This window comes from Lissotriton helveticus, chromosome 1_1 (assembly GCF_964261635.1).
Source record: "Lissotriton helveticus chromosome 1_1, aLisHel1.1, whole genome shotgun sequence".
Lineage (NCBI taxonomy): Eukaryota > Metazoa > Chordata > Amphibia > Caudata > Salamandridae > Lissotriton > Lissotriton helveticus.
The window spans coordinates 623,401,722-623,420,613 of NC_136057.1; the positions used below are offsets into that span (position 1 = coordinate 623,401,722).

The 18,892-nt window shown below is 49.7% G+C and overlaps 1 protein-coding gene across 2 annotated transcripts in view; it reads left to right on the forward strand.

The window, feature by feature from the left end:
* LOC144770300 (GLIPR1-like protein 1) overlaps positions 1-18,892 on the forward strand; it is a 1,263,910-nt gene that overhangs the window by 93,136 nt on the left and 1,151,882 nt on the right. Inside the window, exon 1 of one of the 2 annotated variants that reach the window (XM_078654700.1) lies at positions 12,654-13,060. The exons of the other annotated variant lie outside the window; for it this stretch is intronic. Coding sequence (XP_078510826.1) covers positions 12,919-13,060 — 142 coding nt within the window. The 5' untranslated portion in view covers positions 12,654-12,918. Of the gene's footprint in view, positions 1-12,653; positions 13,061-18,892 lie in introns of those variants that run through there. 2 annotated transcript variants of the gene reach the window in all.

Below are 18,892 nucleotides of genomic sequence, written 5' to 3' on the forward strand. Positions count from 1 at the left end.
TCACTTGCGTGGGTAGGCATATTGGCTGCAACAGGAAAAGGTCCAAATCGTACGGTGGTGAATTTAAAATACCCTGAAGCAAAATAACCTTGATTTTTGGGGAGGGAGGGCACCTGGGTTTTTGGCCCGGGGCTCGGTGGCCATCTTTGAAAACTACCAAACCCAAACAGTTCTGAAAACTAGACACCCGGGGGAGTCCAGGGAGGTATGCCATGCGTGGGTCCCCCAATGTTTTCCTACTCAGAACTCCTTGCAAACCTTAAAATTAGGTAAAAATATCACTTTTCCAAACTTTTTTGCGTGGGATCTCCGTGCCGGCAAAAATGTCCTACCACCCAGCGTTCCCCTTGTTCTCCCGAGTAAAAGGATACCTCACTTGTGTGGGTGCCCCAAAGCAGAACAGGCCAAAAATGAATTTTGAAAAAAGTAGTATTTAAGTTTTACAAATTAAGCCCCCCTGCCTTAGTCACAGGCCTTTGGCCCACCCACACAAGTGAGGTATCATTTTACTCGGGAGAACAAGGGGAACGCTGGGTGGTAGGACATTTGTGCCGGCAGCGAGATCCCACCCAAAAAAGTACGGAAAAGTGTTTTTTTTAACCTAAATTTAAGGTTTGCAGGGGTTTCTGGGTAGGAAAACATTGGGGGACCCACGCATGCCATACCTCCCTGGACTCCCCCGGGTGTCTAGTTCTCAGAACTGTTTGGGTTAGGCAGTTTCCAAAGATGCCCGCCAAGCCCCCGGCCAAAAACTCATGGGAACCCCCTTGCAAAACCAAATTGTTTTGAAAGAATTAAGTTTTCAGATGGAGAACGTGCGATTCAGGGGACAATATCGCATGAAAATTGTGACAGACAATTTCAAGTTTGCAAGAGATTGTGGACAAAAAACAACAATAGAATTCACCAGAAAGACATGACCATATACTACCATGAATTACCAATAATATCTAAATTTAGAAAGTTATTTATAGCTATAATATACACCATAACTGAGTTACTCAAAAAACAAAGAATCAAGCACGGCTATCTATTCCTCAAAGACACACACACACAGGTTGGATTTGACACGAGGGCGAGTGATGGTTCAGTACATAACATTTTATTAACATGATATTTCAAAAAAATGAAATGCTCTGTTAATAAATAAATGCATAAAAACCGAACCAGTGACTCGCAACTCGTGAGCTGTAAAGCCACGACAAGGCACCAACCGTTTTACAGGCCATTCACGCACCTTTCATACCTGATACAAACCAGACCACTGACACCATCTGGAAGGAAAAGCAACACATTACAACAATCACAATAAAGGACAAGGTACACCCTACTGCAGAAAGAGAAACATTTTTTTTTTACTGAACAGCCATCTAATCCGCAAGCACACACACATACTGGTTGGATTTGGCACGAGGGTGAGGGATGATTCAGTACATACAATTGTATTCGCAAGTAATTTCACAAAAAATGAAATACACTGCGTATAATTGAAAGTATGATTAACTGAACCACTGACTCACAGCTCGTGAGCTGTAAAGCCACGTCAAGGCACCAACCTCTTTACAGGCCATTCATACACCTTTCGTACGTGTGACACATTCAAAACATTCACACCGCCAGCCGCGGATCCATCACATTTCAACACTCACACCAGCAAACAGCGCCATTCAAGGGCCCATCACTTTCACACGCCCACATTTCTGACACTGCAACTACACAAAATGATGGACTGCGTGGAGTGTCACTCAACTAGCAGTGTGTGTAGTGACCAACAGAAAGTAACGTGCTCAGACGTGAGTCCCAGGCACTCCACACCACTGGAATCAAGCTAGCCGGGCTGATGAGAGGTGTTACCTCGAAACCGGGCCGGTCCACGGATGCTTGTTTCCGTTCTGGGAAGGACATGGCTTTTGTAGTTCGGACTGGACTGTTCCCATGGGGCACAGGGTCAGCGCTGATTTGCATATCGCCATTGTCTAACCCAGGGTGGTGTGGAGTGGAAAAACGATGGATTTGGGCCCAGATCTTTGGACTGGGGTGAATGTGTGACATTGATCCACATTCTGTCCATCACTGTTGTGTTTGCAACAGAAAGTAACTACTCACACACCGCCTGCCGAGCGCCAGTCCACCCACAACACCATCCAAGCACCAGACCATGCACACCGCCAGCCAAACACCACTCAGCGCACACCGCCAGCCAAGCACAACTCCGTGCACAGACAGCCAAGTACCACTCCACACACACCACCAGCCAAGCGCCACTCCACACACACCGCCAGCCAAGCACCACTCCGTGCACAGACAGCTAAGCACCGCTCCACGCACACCATCCAGCCAAGTACCACTCCACACACACCGCCAGCCAAACACAACTCCACACACACCACCAGCCAAACACCACTCCATGCACAGACAGCCAAGTACCACTCCACGAACACCACCAGCCAAGCCCCACTCCACACACACCGCCAGCCAAGCACCACTCCGTGCACAGACAGCCAAGTACTACTCCACAAACACCACCAGCCAAGCACAATTCCACACACACCGCCAGCCAAGCACCACTCCACACACACCACCAGCCAAACAGCACTCCATGCACAGACAGCCAAGTACCACTCCACGAACACCACCAGCCAAGCGCCACTCCACTCACACCGCCAGCCAAGCACCACTCCGTGCACAGACAGCCAAGTACCACTCCACGCACACCACCAGCCAAGCGCAACTCCACACACACCGCCAGCCAAGCACCAGCCAGCACACACCACAAACACATTTAGAATTCTTTTTTTGAAAATAACACTAAACAAATGGAAATACCTACAAATCAGCTAACACAACTTCTTAAAATAAAAACTTTGCACTAATGCCAATCCTTGAAACAAACTTAATTTTTTTTATAGAATGCAGACCAGGCAATTCACTTTACAGCTCATTAAAACTCCCAAAACTTCTTTTGCGTGTGGTACGATTTAAAACAAGCTGACAGACACAATGCAGGCTTAGAAGGACAGTCAGGACAGTATATACGAGACTCCTTCCGCACGCCTCTTCGCCAACAGACTCTGCATCTTTTAGTCGGAAAGTCTCTTGCGGTAGTGGAAGGAATAGATTCAGGAAAGTGGCGATCTTTCAATCTAGCCACTTCCTCCACCACTCCAAATCTAGGAACACTTGCCTGCTCCACAAGTACAAGGCTGCCTATTATAGACTCCTGAAACTTAACAAAAGACATCTTCTTCTCAGGACAAGACTTCTGGTACACAACGAAAGCATTATAGGATGCCAAGTGGAACAGATGGATAGCCAACTTCTTGTACCAAACGTAAGCCTTTCGAAGAGCAGCATAAGGTTCCAACCTCTGATCTACTCTGTCAACACCACCCATGAACTTATTGTAAGCTAAAATGCACACAGGTTTGCGCACTTCAGCACCCTGACCCCAAACAGGCACAGGTTCTGTACTTTCATAGTGGATAGTAGTCAGCATGTACACATCTCTCTTGTCTGCAAACTTCACAGCTAGAAGCTCCCCACATCGCAATGCCGTAGACTGTCCCCGCACAAGCCTTTTGCAAACAAGTTCCTTTGGGAAACCTTTACGGTTACTGCGCATTGTGCCACAAGCAACAGTGCCCACTTTGGCCAACTCCTGGAACAACCGCACACCAGTGTAGAAGTTATCTACATATAAATGATGGCCTTTGTTAAATAATCCTCTATCTAGTTCCCACACAATTTTCTCAGTCACTCCAAAAGTAGAAGGACAACCAGGAGGGTTAATGCTGGACTCCTTACCAGTGTACACCCTGAAATTGTAAACATATCCAGTCTCACTGTCACACAGCATATACAGTTTAATTCCATAGCGTGCCTTCTTACTAGGAATGTATTGCCTAAAAACCAAGCGGCCCTTGAACAACAGCAAAGATTCATCCACTTCAATTTCTTTACCAGGGACAAAGATCTCAGAAAAACGATCAACAAAGTGATCAAGGACAGGCCGAATTTTAAACAAACGGTCACAATCAGGGTGATCGCGTGACAACGCTAAACTATTATCAACAGAATGCATCATCCGAAGAAGAAGCATATACCGATCACGACTTATGACTGCTGGAAATATAGCGGTTGCCATCAAGGGTCTAGTGGACCAATATGAAGTCATTGATGGCTTCCTTAGCAAGCCCATCAAAAAAGTGAATCCCAAAAACTTCTTCATCTCTTCAACATTTGTGGGAGTCCACCGGATTGCTCTAGAATAGGGCTTAAGGCTGGCACTGTTGGCCCTCAAAAATTGTTCTGCATACAAATTGGTTTGCTCAACGATCTCTTGCAAAAACACATCGTCAAAAAACAACTGAAAAAAATGTATTGGCAGAAAATTCTCAGTATTCACTCTACACCCAGGAACACCAGTGAACTCTGGCAATGTCGGCTGCACCAAGCCAGGGGGAACCCAGAGGCCATCCCTATCAACGGGTGGAGCAGCCACCCCAGCCTGCAGCCCAGAAGCCTCTTGCTGCTGTTCACCAACGGGAAGCCTAACAGCCACAGATACTTCTGGCTGCACAACACCAACAGAAGACATAGCATCCCCAGAGGGCTCTTCCTGCACTACACCAACGAGAAGCCCAGCAGCCTGAGATGCTTCTTGCTGCACTACACCACCGGGAAACCAAGCAGGCCCAGATGCCTCTTGCCACTCTACACCAATGGGAAGCCTAACAGCCACAGATACTTCTGGCTGCACAACACCAACAGAAGACATAGCATCCCCAGAGGGCTCTTCCTGCACTACACCAACGGGAAGCCCAGCAGCCTGAGATGCTTCTTGCTGCACTACACCACCGGGAAACCAAGCAGGCCCAGATGCCTGTTGCCGCTCTACACCAATGGGAAGCCTAACAGCCCCAGATGCCTCTTGCTGCACTACACCAGCAGGAAGACGAAAAGCACCAGATGCCTCTTTGCGCACCACAGCAATGTGAAGCCTTTTGGGCGCAAGCTCCAGCCCACATGCCTCTTGCCGACGTAAAAAGAAAGGAAACCTTGCGGCCCTAGGCAGCAGCACAGGTGCCTCTTGGCCCACTACCGGCACCTCAATGTCCTCCTCTAACATAGGCCCTTCATCAGCACTAGAAGAAGATTCATCCTCCGATGATGATGATTCCATGCGAAGAGAAAACTCACTGCCTGAATCTTCTGCCCCTACCTGGGAGTCCGAATCGGACTCAGTCTCTGAACCATGGTCAGAGGAAGACTCAAACAGCAAACCAAGAACCTGCTGCGCAGTAATCCTGCGACTAGCCATTATCCTTACAAAGCAAGAAGACTGCACACACAAGTGAACAACAACCTACACTGTGCAAAGTAAGAAGTAAACAAGGTAAGGCTTTCACAAAAAGATAAATACAATCCAAAACAATTTCACTCTTACCAAATATAGCTACACTCACTAGCACCTACTCTGCTGAGACACAGCAAAAAGAAATGATATCCCACTAGAAAGATAAAAAGAAATGACAGATTAGAAAACAAAGTGCACATCAAACACTAATGCTGAAAAAAAAAACACAGAGCCACACAAACTGCTAGAAGTACAACCTTTTTCAAAAAGACAAAAAATCAAGGGAAAGTAGTACAAAATACATTCACTTACCAAGCACAAGCAACTACACAAGCTGCAAACAGACACGCAACCTACAACAATCCAAACAGCAAAAGCCTAGAACAAGACAAAAATAGAGAAGAAAAAAAAATTACTACCACATTTCACAAACAATATAACAATTAAAACAACAACACACAAATTTGCCCCCCAAATTTAAATTCGGCCAGTTGGGCCATCAAATAGGGCTTAGACCAATTGGGATTAGATGAGGTTTAACATCAAGACACTGGTTAATTTTTTGAATTTTTTTTACTGCCTGACCCCTTTGGTGCCAGTCAGTCTTTTGCTCCTACCAGTACACCCATCACACAGGGGCAGTAAGGACATTCATACACCTTTTGTACGTGTGACACATACAAAACATTCACACCGCCAGCGCCATTCAAGGGCCCATCACTTTCACACGCCCACATATCTGACACAGTAACTTCAGAAAATGATGGACTGCGTAGAGTGTCACTCAACTAGCAGTGTGTGTAGTGACCAACAGAAAGTAACTACTCACACACCGCCAGCCGAGTGCCAGTCCACCAACACCACCATCCAAGCACCAGACCATGCACACCGCCAGCCAAACACCACTCAGCGCACACCGACAGCCAAGTACCACTCCACGCACACCATCCAGCCAAGCGCCACTCCACACACACCGCCAGCCAAGCACCACTCCGTGCACAGACAGCCAAGTACCACTCCATGCACACCACCAGCCAAGCGCCACTCCACGCACACCGCCAGCCAAGCACCACTCCGTGCACAGACAGCAAAGTAGCACTCCACGCACACCACCAGCCAAGCGCCACTCCACTCACACCGCCAGCCAAGCAGCACTCCGTGCACAGACAGCAAATGACCACTCCACACACACCACCAACCAAGCGCTACTCCACACACACCGCCAGCCAAGCACCACTCCGTGCATAGATAGCCAAGTACCCCTCCACGCACACCGCCAGCCAAACACCACTCAGCGCACACCGACAGCCAAGTACCACTCCACACACACCGACAGCCAAGCACCACTCCACGCACACCGCAAGCCAAGCGCCACTCACCGCCAGCCAAGCACCGCTCCATGCACACCATCCAGCCAAGTACCACTCCACACACACCGCCAGCCAAACACCACTCCACACACACCACCAGCCAAGTACCACTCCACGCACACCACCAGCCAAGCGCCACTCCACACACACCGCCAGCCAAGCAGCACTCCGTGCACAGACAGCAAAGTAGCACTCCACGCACACCACCAGCCAAGCACCACTCCACACACACACCACCAGCCAAGCACCACTCCGTGCACAGACAGCAAATTAGCACTCCACGCACACCACCAGCCAAGCGCCACTCCACAAACACCACCAGCCAAGCACCACTCCGTGCACAGACAGCCAAGTACCACTCCACACACACCACCAGCCAAGCGCCACTCCACACACACCGCCAGCCAAGCACCACTCCGTGCATAGATAGCCAAGTACCCCTCCACGCACACTGCCAGCCAAACACCACTCAGCGCACACCGACAGCCAAGTACCACTCCACACACACCGCCAGCCAAGCACCACTCCACGCACACCGCAAGCCAAGCGCCACTCACCGCCAGCCAAGCACCGCTCCATGCACACCATCCAGCCAAGTACCACTCCACACACACTGCCAGCCAAACACCACTCCACACACACACCACCAGCCAAACACCACTCCGTGCACAGACAACCAAGTACCACTCCACGCACACCACCAGCCAAGCGCCACTCCACACACACCGCAAGCCAAGCACCACTCCGTGCACAGACAGCAAAGTAGCACTCCACCAGCCAAACGCCACTCCACACACACCGCAAGCCAAGCACCACTCCGTGCACAGACAGCAAAGTAGCACTCCACGCACACCACCAGCCAAGTGCCACTCCACAAACACCACCAGCCAAGCACCACTCTGTGCACAGACAGCCAAGTACCACTCCACACACACCACCAGCCAAGCGCCACTCCACACACACCGCCAGCCAAGCACCACTCCGTGCATAAATAGCCAAGTACCCCTCCATGCACACCACTCAGCGCACACCGACAGCCAAGTACCACTCCACACACACCGCCAGCCAAGCACCACTCCACGCACACCGCAAGCCAAGCGCCACTCACCGCCAGCCAAGCACCGCTCCACGCACACCATCCAGCCAAGTACCACTCCACACACACCGCCAGCCAAACACAACTCCACACACACCACCAGCCAAACACCACTCCATGCACAGACAGCCAAGTACCACTCCACGAACACCACCAGCCAAGCCCCACTCCACACACACCGCCAGCCAAGCACCACTCCGTGCACAGACAGCCAAGTACTACTCCACAAACACCACCAGCCAAGCACAATTCCACACACACCGCCAGCCAAGCACCACTCCACACACACCACCAGCCAAACAGCACTCCATGCACAGACAGCCAAGTACCACTCCACGAACACCACCAGCCAAGCGCCACTCCACTCACACCGCCAGCCAAGCACCACTCCATGCACAGACAGCAAAGTAGCACTCCACACACACCACCAGCCAAGCGCCACTCCACAAACACCACCAGCCAAGCACCACTCCGTGCACAGACAGCCAAGTACCACTCCACACACACCACCAGCCAAGCGCCACTCCACACACACCGCCAGCCAAGCACCACTCCGTGCATAGATAGCTAAGTACCCCTCCATGCACACCACTCAGCGCACACCGACAGCCAAGTACCACTCCACACACACCGCCAGCCAAGCACCACTCCACGCACACCGCAAGCCAAGCGCCACTCACCGCCAGCCAAGCACCGCTCCACGCACACCATCCAGCCAAGTACCACTCCCCACACACCGCCAGCCAAACACCACTCCACACACACCACCAGCCAAACACCACTCCGTGCACAGACAACCAAGTACCACTCCACGCACACTATCCAGCCAAGCACCACTCCACACACACCGCCAGCAAAGCAGCACTCCGTGCACAGACAGCCAAGTACCACTGCACGCACACCATCCAGCCAAGCGCCACTCCACACACACCGCCAGCCAAGCACTACTCCTTGCCCAAGGGGTCGCTTCCTAAAAACTAAATTTAAATTCCCTGGTGCTAGTGGGCATTTTCTGCCCCCCCCCCCCCCTGGGGGCAAAACGGCAAAAACAAACGGGCCGATATGCCCCCAGGGTGGACAGAAAAACAAAAACACAATCAGGGCCCCTTACCCAAGGGGTCGCTTCCCAAAACAAACACATTGCCCCAGCAAAAATCCCTGGTGCTAGTGGGAAATTTCTGCCCCCCCTGGGGGCAAAACGGCCAAAAAACGGGCCGATTTGCCCCCGGGGGGGCAGAAAAACAAAAAGTTAAGTGTGAGGCCACCTGGAAGCGACCCTTGCCCAAGGGGTCGCTTCCTAAAAGCTAAAAACAAAATCCCTGGTGTTAGTGGGCATTTTCTGTCCCCCGGGGGCAAAACGGCAAAAAAAAACGGGCCGATTTGCCCCCAGGGGGGACAGAAAAACATAAACAAAAACCATGGCCGCCATCTTGGCTCCAAAAAACAACCCTGGTGCTAGTGGGGAATTTCTGCCCCCCCACCCCCCGGGGGCAAAACGGCCGAAAAAACAGGCCGATTTGCCCCCAAGGGGGGGCAGAAAAATGAAAACATAGTCACACCCCGCCTGGAAGCGACCCTTGCCCAAGGGGTCGCTTCCTATAAACTAAAATTAAATCCCTGGTGCTAGTGGGGGCATTTCCACCGCACAATCGCGACGCTGTGCGCGATCGTGAGGCAGAAATGCCCTGCAAAGAGACATCAGGGGAGAGGAAAATCTCTTTCCTCTCCCCTGATGCCTCTTCGCTGCCCCAAACCCCCGCCAGCCACGAGAAACATACCTGCTTGTCCGGCGCTCCGGAAGCAAATGGCTTCCCGAGCGCTGGGAATCCCTGATGATGTCAGCGCGCGCTGTGCGCGCTGACGTCATCAGGGATTCCCATGGGGGTGCGGGGGCGGCAGCGGCAGCGGAAGCTCTTCCGCTGCCGCCCCCAGCAAAACAACGAAGATCGGAGACCCTCGGGGGGAGCGCCAGCGCTTCCCCCGAGGGTGTGGCTGATGACGAGCTGGCCTTGTCATCCGTGCACGACCGGTGCGCGCCATGACGAGCCCAGCTCGTCATTAGCCCCGAAGGGGTTAAAGTGTTAATAAAAGCCTAGCGACTTTTCCAGCAAAACTGAGTACTTGTGAAATATGTGGCAGTACTGCGAGCCAGCCCCTCCCTCTGCACTGTCTTGAACCCTCCCCCCACCTCCCTGCACCGATGGTCCAGTGCACTCTGCAATCCCATCGTCTCACCCCCGCTACAGTTCAGGGCCCCCCCCCCATGATTCAGAATCTGACTCCCAGACTCGAGCCCGTGTTGCTCTGTTATCCGGTTAAGACAAGTTTGCCTTTATCACCCGATCTCATCCGTGCATTCCTGAATTTTCTACCTTTAAATAACTCTTTTCGTCTGCTCAGGGAGGCTAATGGACGGGTGTCTTCCGCATGTCTGGTCCTTTTGCAAACAGTAAACACAACCAGAGAACTCTTTTGAACGTATGCATAACTGTGTTAGCAGTTCAATCTCATTCATGTAAACTGTTGTAATCGGCTTCTTGGAGAGTTAGGGAATCAAAATTTGCCTAGCATCGTAACGGTAAGTTTCAATTCTATTAAGGACACGGAGGCGAGGATTATGCTTTTCTTCCTTCGATTTTATTTTATATCCAACACACAGCAGCTAGAAAAGCAATAAAAATGACTTTTTTCAACAACATAGTAGAAAAACATAATTTCTTCTTAACCAAAAAACAAGCTAAATCGCTTAATAAACATCAATTCCTATAAGTCCATAGGGTAGTGTAACAACCGAGTCCTTCTACAATGCCCATGAACCATAGAAAGCTCCTCCATCTTGTCAAACCCTCCACTTTCTTCGCGTAAGGCGTAAGTCACGCCTGAACGTTACTGGTCCGGCTTGGCTCCATCATTTCCTGCAATATAAGGAAACCACGTGAGATTACTCAGGACCCATTCTCAAGAATAAAGCACCAACATCTTGTGAATGCAAGCTCATCAATACGAATGACAAAGCATATGACAATATGACGGCGGATCTGAGCTGCCGACCGCAGAACCATTGAGAAAGGTGGGAAGGCATAAACCCTTTCCTGGTTCCACCCTTGGAGAAACGCATCTGTCGCTTCCGCTAGAGGATCTGGGTCTCGAGCTGAAAAAACGCGGAAACTGGTGATCTAGGCAGGATGCAAACCGATCCACTGAGAACGGACCCCACAAGCTCTTCAGCCACTGAAAGACCTGAACATCCAGTTTCCATTGGCGGGAATCCCTCAGGTGCCTGGAGTGCCAGTCCACCACTTGGTTGGCTTGGCCCGGTAGATATTCCGCTGTTACTGAAACATGATGGGTTAGGCAATAGTCCCAAAACTCCTTTGCCATGTTTACCTTGGGTGTGGGAGCGAGAACCTCCCAAATGGTTGACATAACAGACCGCCAAGACATTCCCCATGTTTAGTAGGACACAAAACCTCACCTTGTTTCTGGTCCAGCAACAAACTGCAAATGATCCTGCCACGAGTTCTAAGCAATTTATGTGCAGCCGCTGTTCGTCTAATGATCAGGCGCCTCCAGTGGAGAATTCCCCGCAACTGGCGCCCCACCACAACCTGCTGGTATTGGATTCTATCACTAGGTCTGGAACTGATCTGAAAATCGCTCGACCATTCCAAGCCTTCATATGTGTCAGCCACCACGACATTTGACTTCCTCAGAAACAGCCTCGACGGAGATGATGTGCTTTCAGTCGTTGGAGAGCCCGGTAGTGGAGGGGCCCTGGGAAGATTGCCTGGATGGACGAGGAAAGTAGACTAACCACCCTGGCAATCTGCCAGAGAGAGGTCTGTGCCTTTGCTTCAGCACATGTCAAATTTTTGGCATTTTCTAGGAAGGCAAGCTCAAGGAGGACCAGACTGAATCCACAACGAACCCGAGGTACACTGGATTGGAATAAGGACTGATTTGCTGCCATTGATGACGAAACCCAACCCCTGGAGGAGGGAAACCGCCTGACGGAGTTGTTGCATTAACTGTCTGGGACACTGGGCCATCAGCAGAATGTCGTCCTGATAAACGATCATTTGAACACCTTGACTTCTGAGGAACTCCACCGCGGGATGAAGCACCTTCGTGAAACACCAAGGAGCCGAAGAAAGACCAAACGGAAGGACAGTGAATCGAAATTTGCCTAGCTTAGTAACGGTAAGTTTCAATTGTATTAAGGACGCGGAGGGGAGGATTATGCTTTTCCTTTCTTCGCTCTTTATTTTATACAAAACTCAGCGCAGCACAGAAAAGCTCAACAAATGCTTATACACCACAAACAAAGGGAAAAAAGCATTAAACGCTGAAAAAAATACAGTTCTCAAATGTCCAAGAAACTACAAATCCCATCAATCCATATAGATAGTGTCCAACATTAGTCCCTCAAAAGTGTCCATGACATGTAGATAGGACGTCCATCTTGTGCCCACATTCTCTTTCTTTGCGCGAGTCACGCTCCCATCCACCCGCGTAGCTAGGGGGGGGCGAGGGGGGCGGTCCGCCCCAGGCGGCACCATTTTAGAGGCGGCCGCGGCAGCCTTTATAATTTGGGAAATGGGAACGTCGACGACTTCAGTGTCATTCCAATTTCCAAATAAAATACATTATTAAGGCGGCCGCGGCCGCAACAGGCTTCTAGACGTTGCGGCCCCCGCCGTCCAGAGTCTGTCTGTGACAGAGTCAAGTCGTGGCAGTGCAAAATAATGTAAAGCCGCGCCCGCGCGTTCCAGCCTGCACGCCCCTCGTGACTGACTACTAGTGTCATCACCTGCTTCGTAACTGCACTCAGACTGGTGCATGCACAGTGCACTAACGCGGCGCGGGACTTACTTTTGGCACTAAAAGTCCCGCGTTTGCACTGTGCCTGCCTGCTGCGCTGCAGATAGTTTTTAAACTGTCAATAAGGACTCAGTGCAGGCTGCAGTAGTGCAGCGCGGCATACGGGCCTAGCTAAGTCCCGCCGCCGCGTCAGTGACGTCCTTCCTGCCTACTAGGCAGCCTCGTCCTCCTCCGACCGTTGTTGCTCCCCGCCCAGCCTCGCTCAGAGAAGTCCAATGATGGCCCTGTGGCGTGACGGTGTCGGACTTTACTTAATTCTGGCCTGGGGGCGCCGGCGGGCACTGGGCAGTGCTTTATTATTTCAGACGGCAGAGGCACCTTTCAGAGATAGAGACAGTGACCCTACGAATTCAAAAGGTGAGTGAGAGCTCATTTTCGTCCATTCGGCAAGCTCATTATTGTTGTTCCCATCATGAAAATCATCATCGCCCTTCCGGCCCGAGGCTGGCTGCCATCATCGGTGTGCACAGAGGTCAGAGGAGGAGTGGGTGGGGGATTGTAGCTTCTCCTCGATTTTGGGCGACGTTCACCTAGACAAGAGTAGAAGAAATTTTATTTCTGCAACGCGTTTCCCCCGCACTCGGGCTTCGTCACAGCCATTCAAGACAAACACAGTGCCCCATCAACTTTAAAAACAAAAGGTCAGGAAACCCAGCGTTTCTGGGTTGTTTTTTTTGTTGTTGCTTGTGGTTTGGTTTGATTCCTTGTGCGCAGGGTTTGCCTGCGCTCCCAACATAAAAAATCTGCTTCTTCTACCAATGAAATTTTGATTGGTATTTGTTGTGCTGCCAGATTTCGCTGATCTTGCTCCATCACACTTTCCATTGCGGAGCTGAAATCCAATGTAGATGCCCCATTTGTTCATGCCACCCCTCTTGTTAGATTTGTTTTTGACCCCTGAGGTACGCCATATTTGGAGGCCTTAATAGAATTGAATTTCCTTGCAAATGTAAAGATGCGGCCACACTCATAGTCCATCCAGTCCCTATGAAATTTAAATGCCTTCCTTTCATGTATGTCTTCCTCTTTTTTCAACCTTTTAATAATTTCCTCTTCAAGTTCCGTAGTTCATCAGTTGGCCCCATTTCAGCTAATTCAGAGTTCATGATATCAATATCTTCCTGTAGTTTCAAGCGATCCTTCTCCACATCTTTGACTAAAATAGTAACTAGTTTTCTGGACGAGTCCATATTGGTTTCAGCCCACACTCTCATAGAAACAAGAGTACATAAATCCCTGCCTTCAGTGAGAACACCAATTTCATAAGAAATTTGTTAACATTTCTGCATTAGTGTAATTTAAAGTGAACCTACAAGCACACAGTACCAGTCCCAATTGAGAAAACATGTCCTGAAAATAATTTGTCCCTCCTTGGCTTTTATAGGCCTGGCATTACTGTCAACGCCTATCCAGGATATTTTGAAAAGTTATGTGGACAGTTATGATAGGATGAAACAAATCTAGGGACTAGATCGACTAAGCATTGCAAAGGTCACAAACAGAGCACGTATATGAGGAGCGTACGACAGATGTGCTATTGCTGCCTGTGTTGGTATTTTATTCAGGGAATTATAGGAGTCGTTTGACGTGGTGATTTAACTGGGGCTGGGCAAGTACTGTCAGGTGCTGCTGAAAACGGTACCTGCACTTAGTGCACTACTTTTAGAAAGGGAGACTGCCGGGACTTCTTAGCGGAGGGTCAGTATATTAACCGAGACTAGTAGCAGTACTCATTAGTAAACAGGTGTCCAAGGATAATGAGGTCCGCGTTATTATTCAGGGTCGGGGTTAACTGTAAACAGATTCGTGGACTTGTCCGGAAGCATACATTTAAACAAGATGGGTCATGTTAAACATTTCCCATTGAGCACGAGCCAAATCATTATTGAGATTAACAAAAAATTCTCATGCATTTTAGAGTTTTTCATTTACACTCCCCCTAGCCTTTTGCATAGTCTTCTTGCTTCTACAATGGCTGTGCTCCTGTAATGGAAAAAACCTTTTGCTTTCCTTCAGTAACATGACATTCCGGTAGATTCCTTACCTAAGAAATAACCCTCCCTCCATGTGTCAGACTGGCCTGGAGTACCTTTTCCCATCAGGTGGCTCCATGTGGCTGCAACTGTGACTCCGTCCATTCGCTGGCCAAGATGACATTGGTGTAAAATAGGCGCCAACCTCCGTGCTCATGTTAGTTCCTGATACTTATTTTGCATCCCAGCCAGCAGTGTGGAATCGAACCTAGAAGTCATGGAAGCAGCCTTGTGTTATAGTGAAGTGTGCAAGAATGCTCTCTGAGGGTCTTTCTTGGACAACGTGTAGCAACTGTTGATGCATGGGATGACCCTATTACCTTCGTTACTTAATTTCCACAGATCAAATTGGATTAGTGATATAATCGTTATAATTCAGTGAATGATTTCTTGGTTAAAGAATTAACAAGTATACACTGTTTACAGTCCTATTCAGATTTCCTTACATTCTGCCTGCTGTACTTACATTGGTTGCATGATCAGTTAAATACAAAATATAATTGTGATGTGGATGACTTTCAATAAGCTTGTCTTTCTTGGCTCTAGCAAAGCTCACAAAGAGCTGGTCATTCACTCAGTCAGGTTAAGTCTGGTTGATGTAGTATCAGTATGAGGCCCACATACGGGGTTCAGTCAATGCAGCCGCTCCTCCTGTCTGGTGGATGAGAAGAATAGAGCAAATATAGAGGGTGATAGTCTGTACCACTGACACCGCCTTGGGCAAGAAAGCATAGGGCCAACTTGTTTTGGTAGAGAACTGTGAAAGGGAGACGAACCAAGTGGTCAAAAAGTACTCCAACGAGCTGAAGTTATTGTTACTAACAACACTGTCTATAAGAGGTCGAAGTGGACCCCTGGACATTGGCTTGAAAGGGGATACAATCAAAAAAGTCACTGTCTTAAGTGAAAACTTAATGGCCCTTGGCATCCAATAGTTTTGACTCCCTAGGGGAGGTATTCAGTCTCAGTTTTGAGGACAAAGGCTGAACCACGGGCAACAATTCTGACACGCCTGGGTCTGGCCAATAGCATCGGACAATTTGTCTGTGGACCCCTGGGCCTGAGACGGCCTTCTCCTAGGCAGCCAAAACAAGTTCAGCAATTTTCAGTAGTGTCGAAGCACGGGCTCAGCAGCTGAAAAGGCAGGTTGCAAGATCTCACTCAAAATGTAAGACTTGGCTTCACAGAAGACTGAGTTTGCTCTAAATTCTTGCAGCTTTGCACACTACTAACCAAGGACACTTTTTCTGTGAGAGGGCTAAAACGTTCTGGGTTGTTCCCTTCTGTTAAGGTAACTGGACCCACTAGCAGTTTGAAAGTCAAGATATTAGCTAGTTTTTGGAGTAAGAAGGAGGAAGGAAATTGTTAGTATCTGAATTATCATCCCATGTACAGTCATAATCTCAAATGAACATATTTATTGCACTAAAAATGGATCTAAATAACTCCTCCATCCTGGTACATTTTTGTGCTCTTAGAAGAGACTGTAGTCATTTAATGTCAGCTGTAGATGATGGATCCCTGAACAGTGTCATGTATATGCATGTTTGCATTGTGCTAAGGGGTAATTGTTCACACAGCTCTCTGATGGATGTCACATGTGTTTTTTCTAAGTCCCCAGATAGATCATGCAGTCTATGTGTTCTATTTTGTACTGCCAGTCACCAGTGTATTCAACTGTGTAGCCTTTGACCATGTCATGTATGTGCATGTAACTTGCATGATCGAGGTAAACTATTAGCAGCAATACCATGTGTCTCTCGGACATCTTTCAAGTGCTCACCGTCCTTTTTCCCCAGCACTCCCCCCCCCAAGGGGCGGCAATCTGAGGGATAGCCCCGGGCGCCACAAGCTCTAGCTACGCCCCTGCTCCCATCTTATTGATTCTGTTTCGCACCGTCATTCCCTAACGGGAGAAAGACAACAGCGTAAGCGTTGGAAAAAAAACACACTCTGAGAGCACGTAAATGCTGCACATCACCGTATTTTGAGACAAGCACAAGCAGAGATATCACAAAGACTGAACTACTTACTGCAGTACGGGTGGGATGTCTTCCAAAGGAAACCTCGGGAGGGATAATCCTCGCCTCCGCGTCATTAATAGAATTGAACCTTACCGTTACTAAGGTAGGCAAATTTTGATTCTATGTCAGAACCGGAGGCTTCGGATTATGCTACTTCAAAGCTTACTCACCAGCAAATGTGTAATGTCCACCACCAGTTTGAAATAAAACCTCTTAAAGGTGGAATCCGAAGACCAATCTGCCGCACGCATCAAATCTTCCAATTGCGCTCCTAGAGCAAACGCCTTGGATGCCATTGCCACCCTAGCTGAGTGTGCTCCAAATGGACTAGTGTCAATACCTGCCTCTTGCATGACCCATCTCACCCATCTGGCGATGGTAGGTGAAAAAACTGCCTTGTGTGGCTTTCGTAAGGCAATGAGTAATTAACGTTCGCCAGGAGGACGAATTTCCAAAGTCATATCTTCGTACGCCTTTAGGCATTGAACAGCACACAGCTTAGGAGTATCTACAAACGCTGGGTATGAGATTATCCTCGACGCAGACTTTGTGCGACGACCCACTCTAAACGTAACTCCCTCCAGGGAAAAAACCCTTGCAGAGACTTCTAGGGCCCCCACATCCGAGACCCTGCGGCAAGACACCAAACACAAAAGCATGGCTGGTTAGCGGACAACTCTTTCAAGGAGAGATATTTATTAGGCTGCCATGAGAGAAACAAATTCAAAGCGACATTAACGTCACAAAGGACAGACTAACGTGGTTCCGGAGGTAGTGAAAGGCGGATACCTCTTAGGAGTCTACAAACAAAGGGATGCTCACCGACCGGAGCCCCTTCAATCGGGTAATCGGCCAAAATCGCTGAACGCACCGCGTTAATGGTGCGATAGGCCAGGCCGTCTGATGCCAATTCAGCCAGAAAATTCAAGACGGGAATGACACCCGCGACCAGGGGATCCAAGTCCCGTCGAAGACACCAACACACCCACTTAATCCAGGCGGAACGGTAGGACTTTAGGTCCTCAGCTGATCTCGAAAGGCCCGCAAGCAACCAACGTTGCTGGGAAGCCGCCATGCCATGAGGTGGAGAGACCCCTTTGTTATGAGGGGTGCGGCTCCCCGTCCGGTTTGAGAAGAAGACGAGGAAATCGGGGGAGTAAGATTGTAAAATCACATGAAAGTTCCAGAAGAACTGGAACCTGAACTTGATACCTCCATACGGGCATGATCAGCACCAGCCCTGCCTTCTGACGGCGCAGTTGGTTTGCCGTCCGTACCACCATTGAAAAAGGAGGGAACGCATATGCCTCCTCCTGACTCCAATCCTGGAGGAAAGCATCCGTGGCCTCCGTCAGAGGGTCTAGCCTCCAGCTGAAGAACCGAGGAAGCTGATTATCCAAGCGGGACGCAAACAGGTCCACTGAAAAAGGACCCCTTAGATTGTTCAACCACTGGAACACTCCTACCACCAGTGTCCACTGGGTGGAATCCCGCAGATGTCTGGAGTGCCAATCCGCCACTGGGTTAGCCCGACCTGGTTAGTACTCCGCTGTCACGGAGACATGGTGAGCTAGACAGTAATCCCAAAACTCTTTCGCCAAGTCCGCCAGAGCTCGGGATCGTGGACCGCCCAGTTGGTTGACGTATCGACCGCTGAGACATTGTCCATACGCAGAAGAACGCACAAGCTTACTGCATCTCTGGTCCAGCAGCTTACTGCGAAAGACCCCGCCAGCAGCTCCAAGCAGTTTATGTGCAATGCTTGTTCTTCTGACGACCAGGCGCTGCCTGTGGAGAAATTCCCGCAGTGGGCACCCCAAACCAACTTGCTGGCGTCAGATTCTATCACCAGATCTGGAACGGACCCGAAGATCGCCCGTCCGTTCCAGGCCTCCATATGGGTGAGCCACCAAGACATCTCGTCCTTCACTTCCGCGGAAAGGGGAACCAACTGATCGTACGTCATACCCTTCCTGAGGTGATGCGCCTTGAGACGCTGAAGGGCCCGATAATGGAGGGGTTCCCGAAAGATTGCCTGGATGGATCAGGAGAGGAGCCCCATCAGCCTGGCAATCTGACGGAGGGAGGTGTGTGATTTGGCGACTGTCTGACGCAACACATGCCGGATTTTA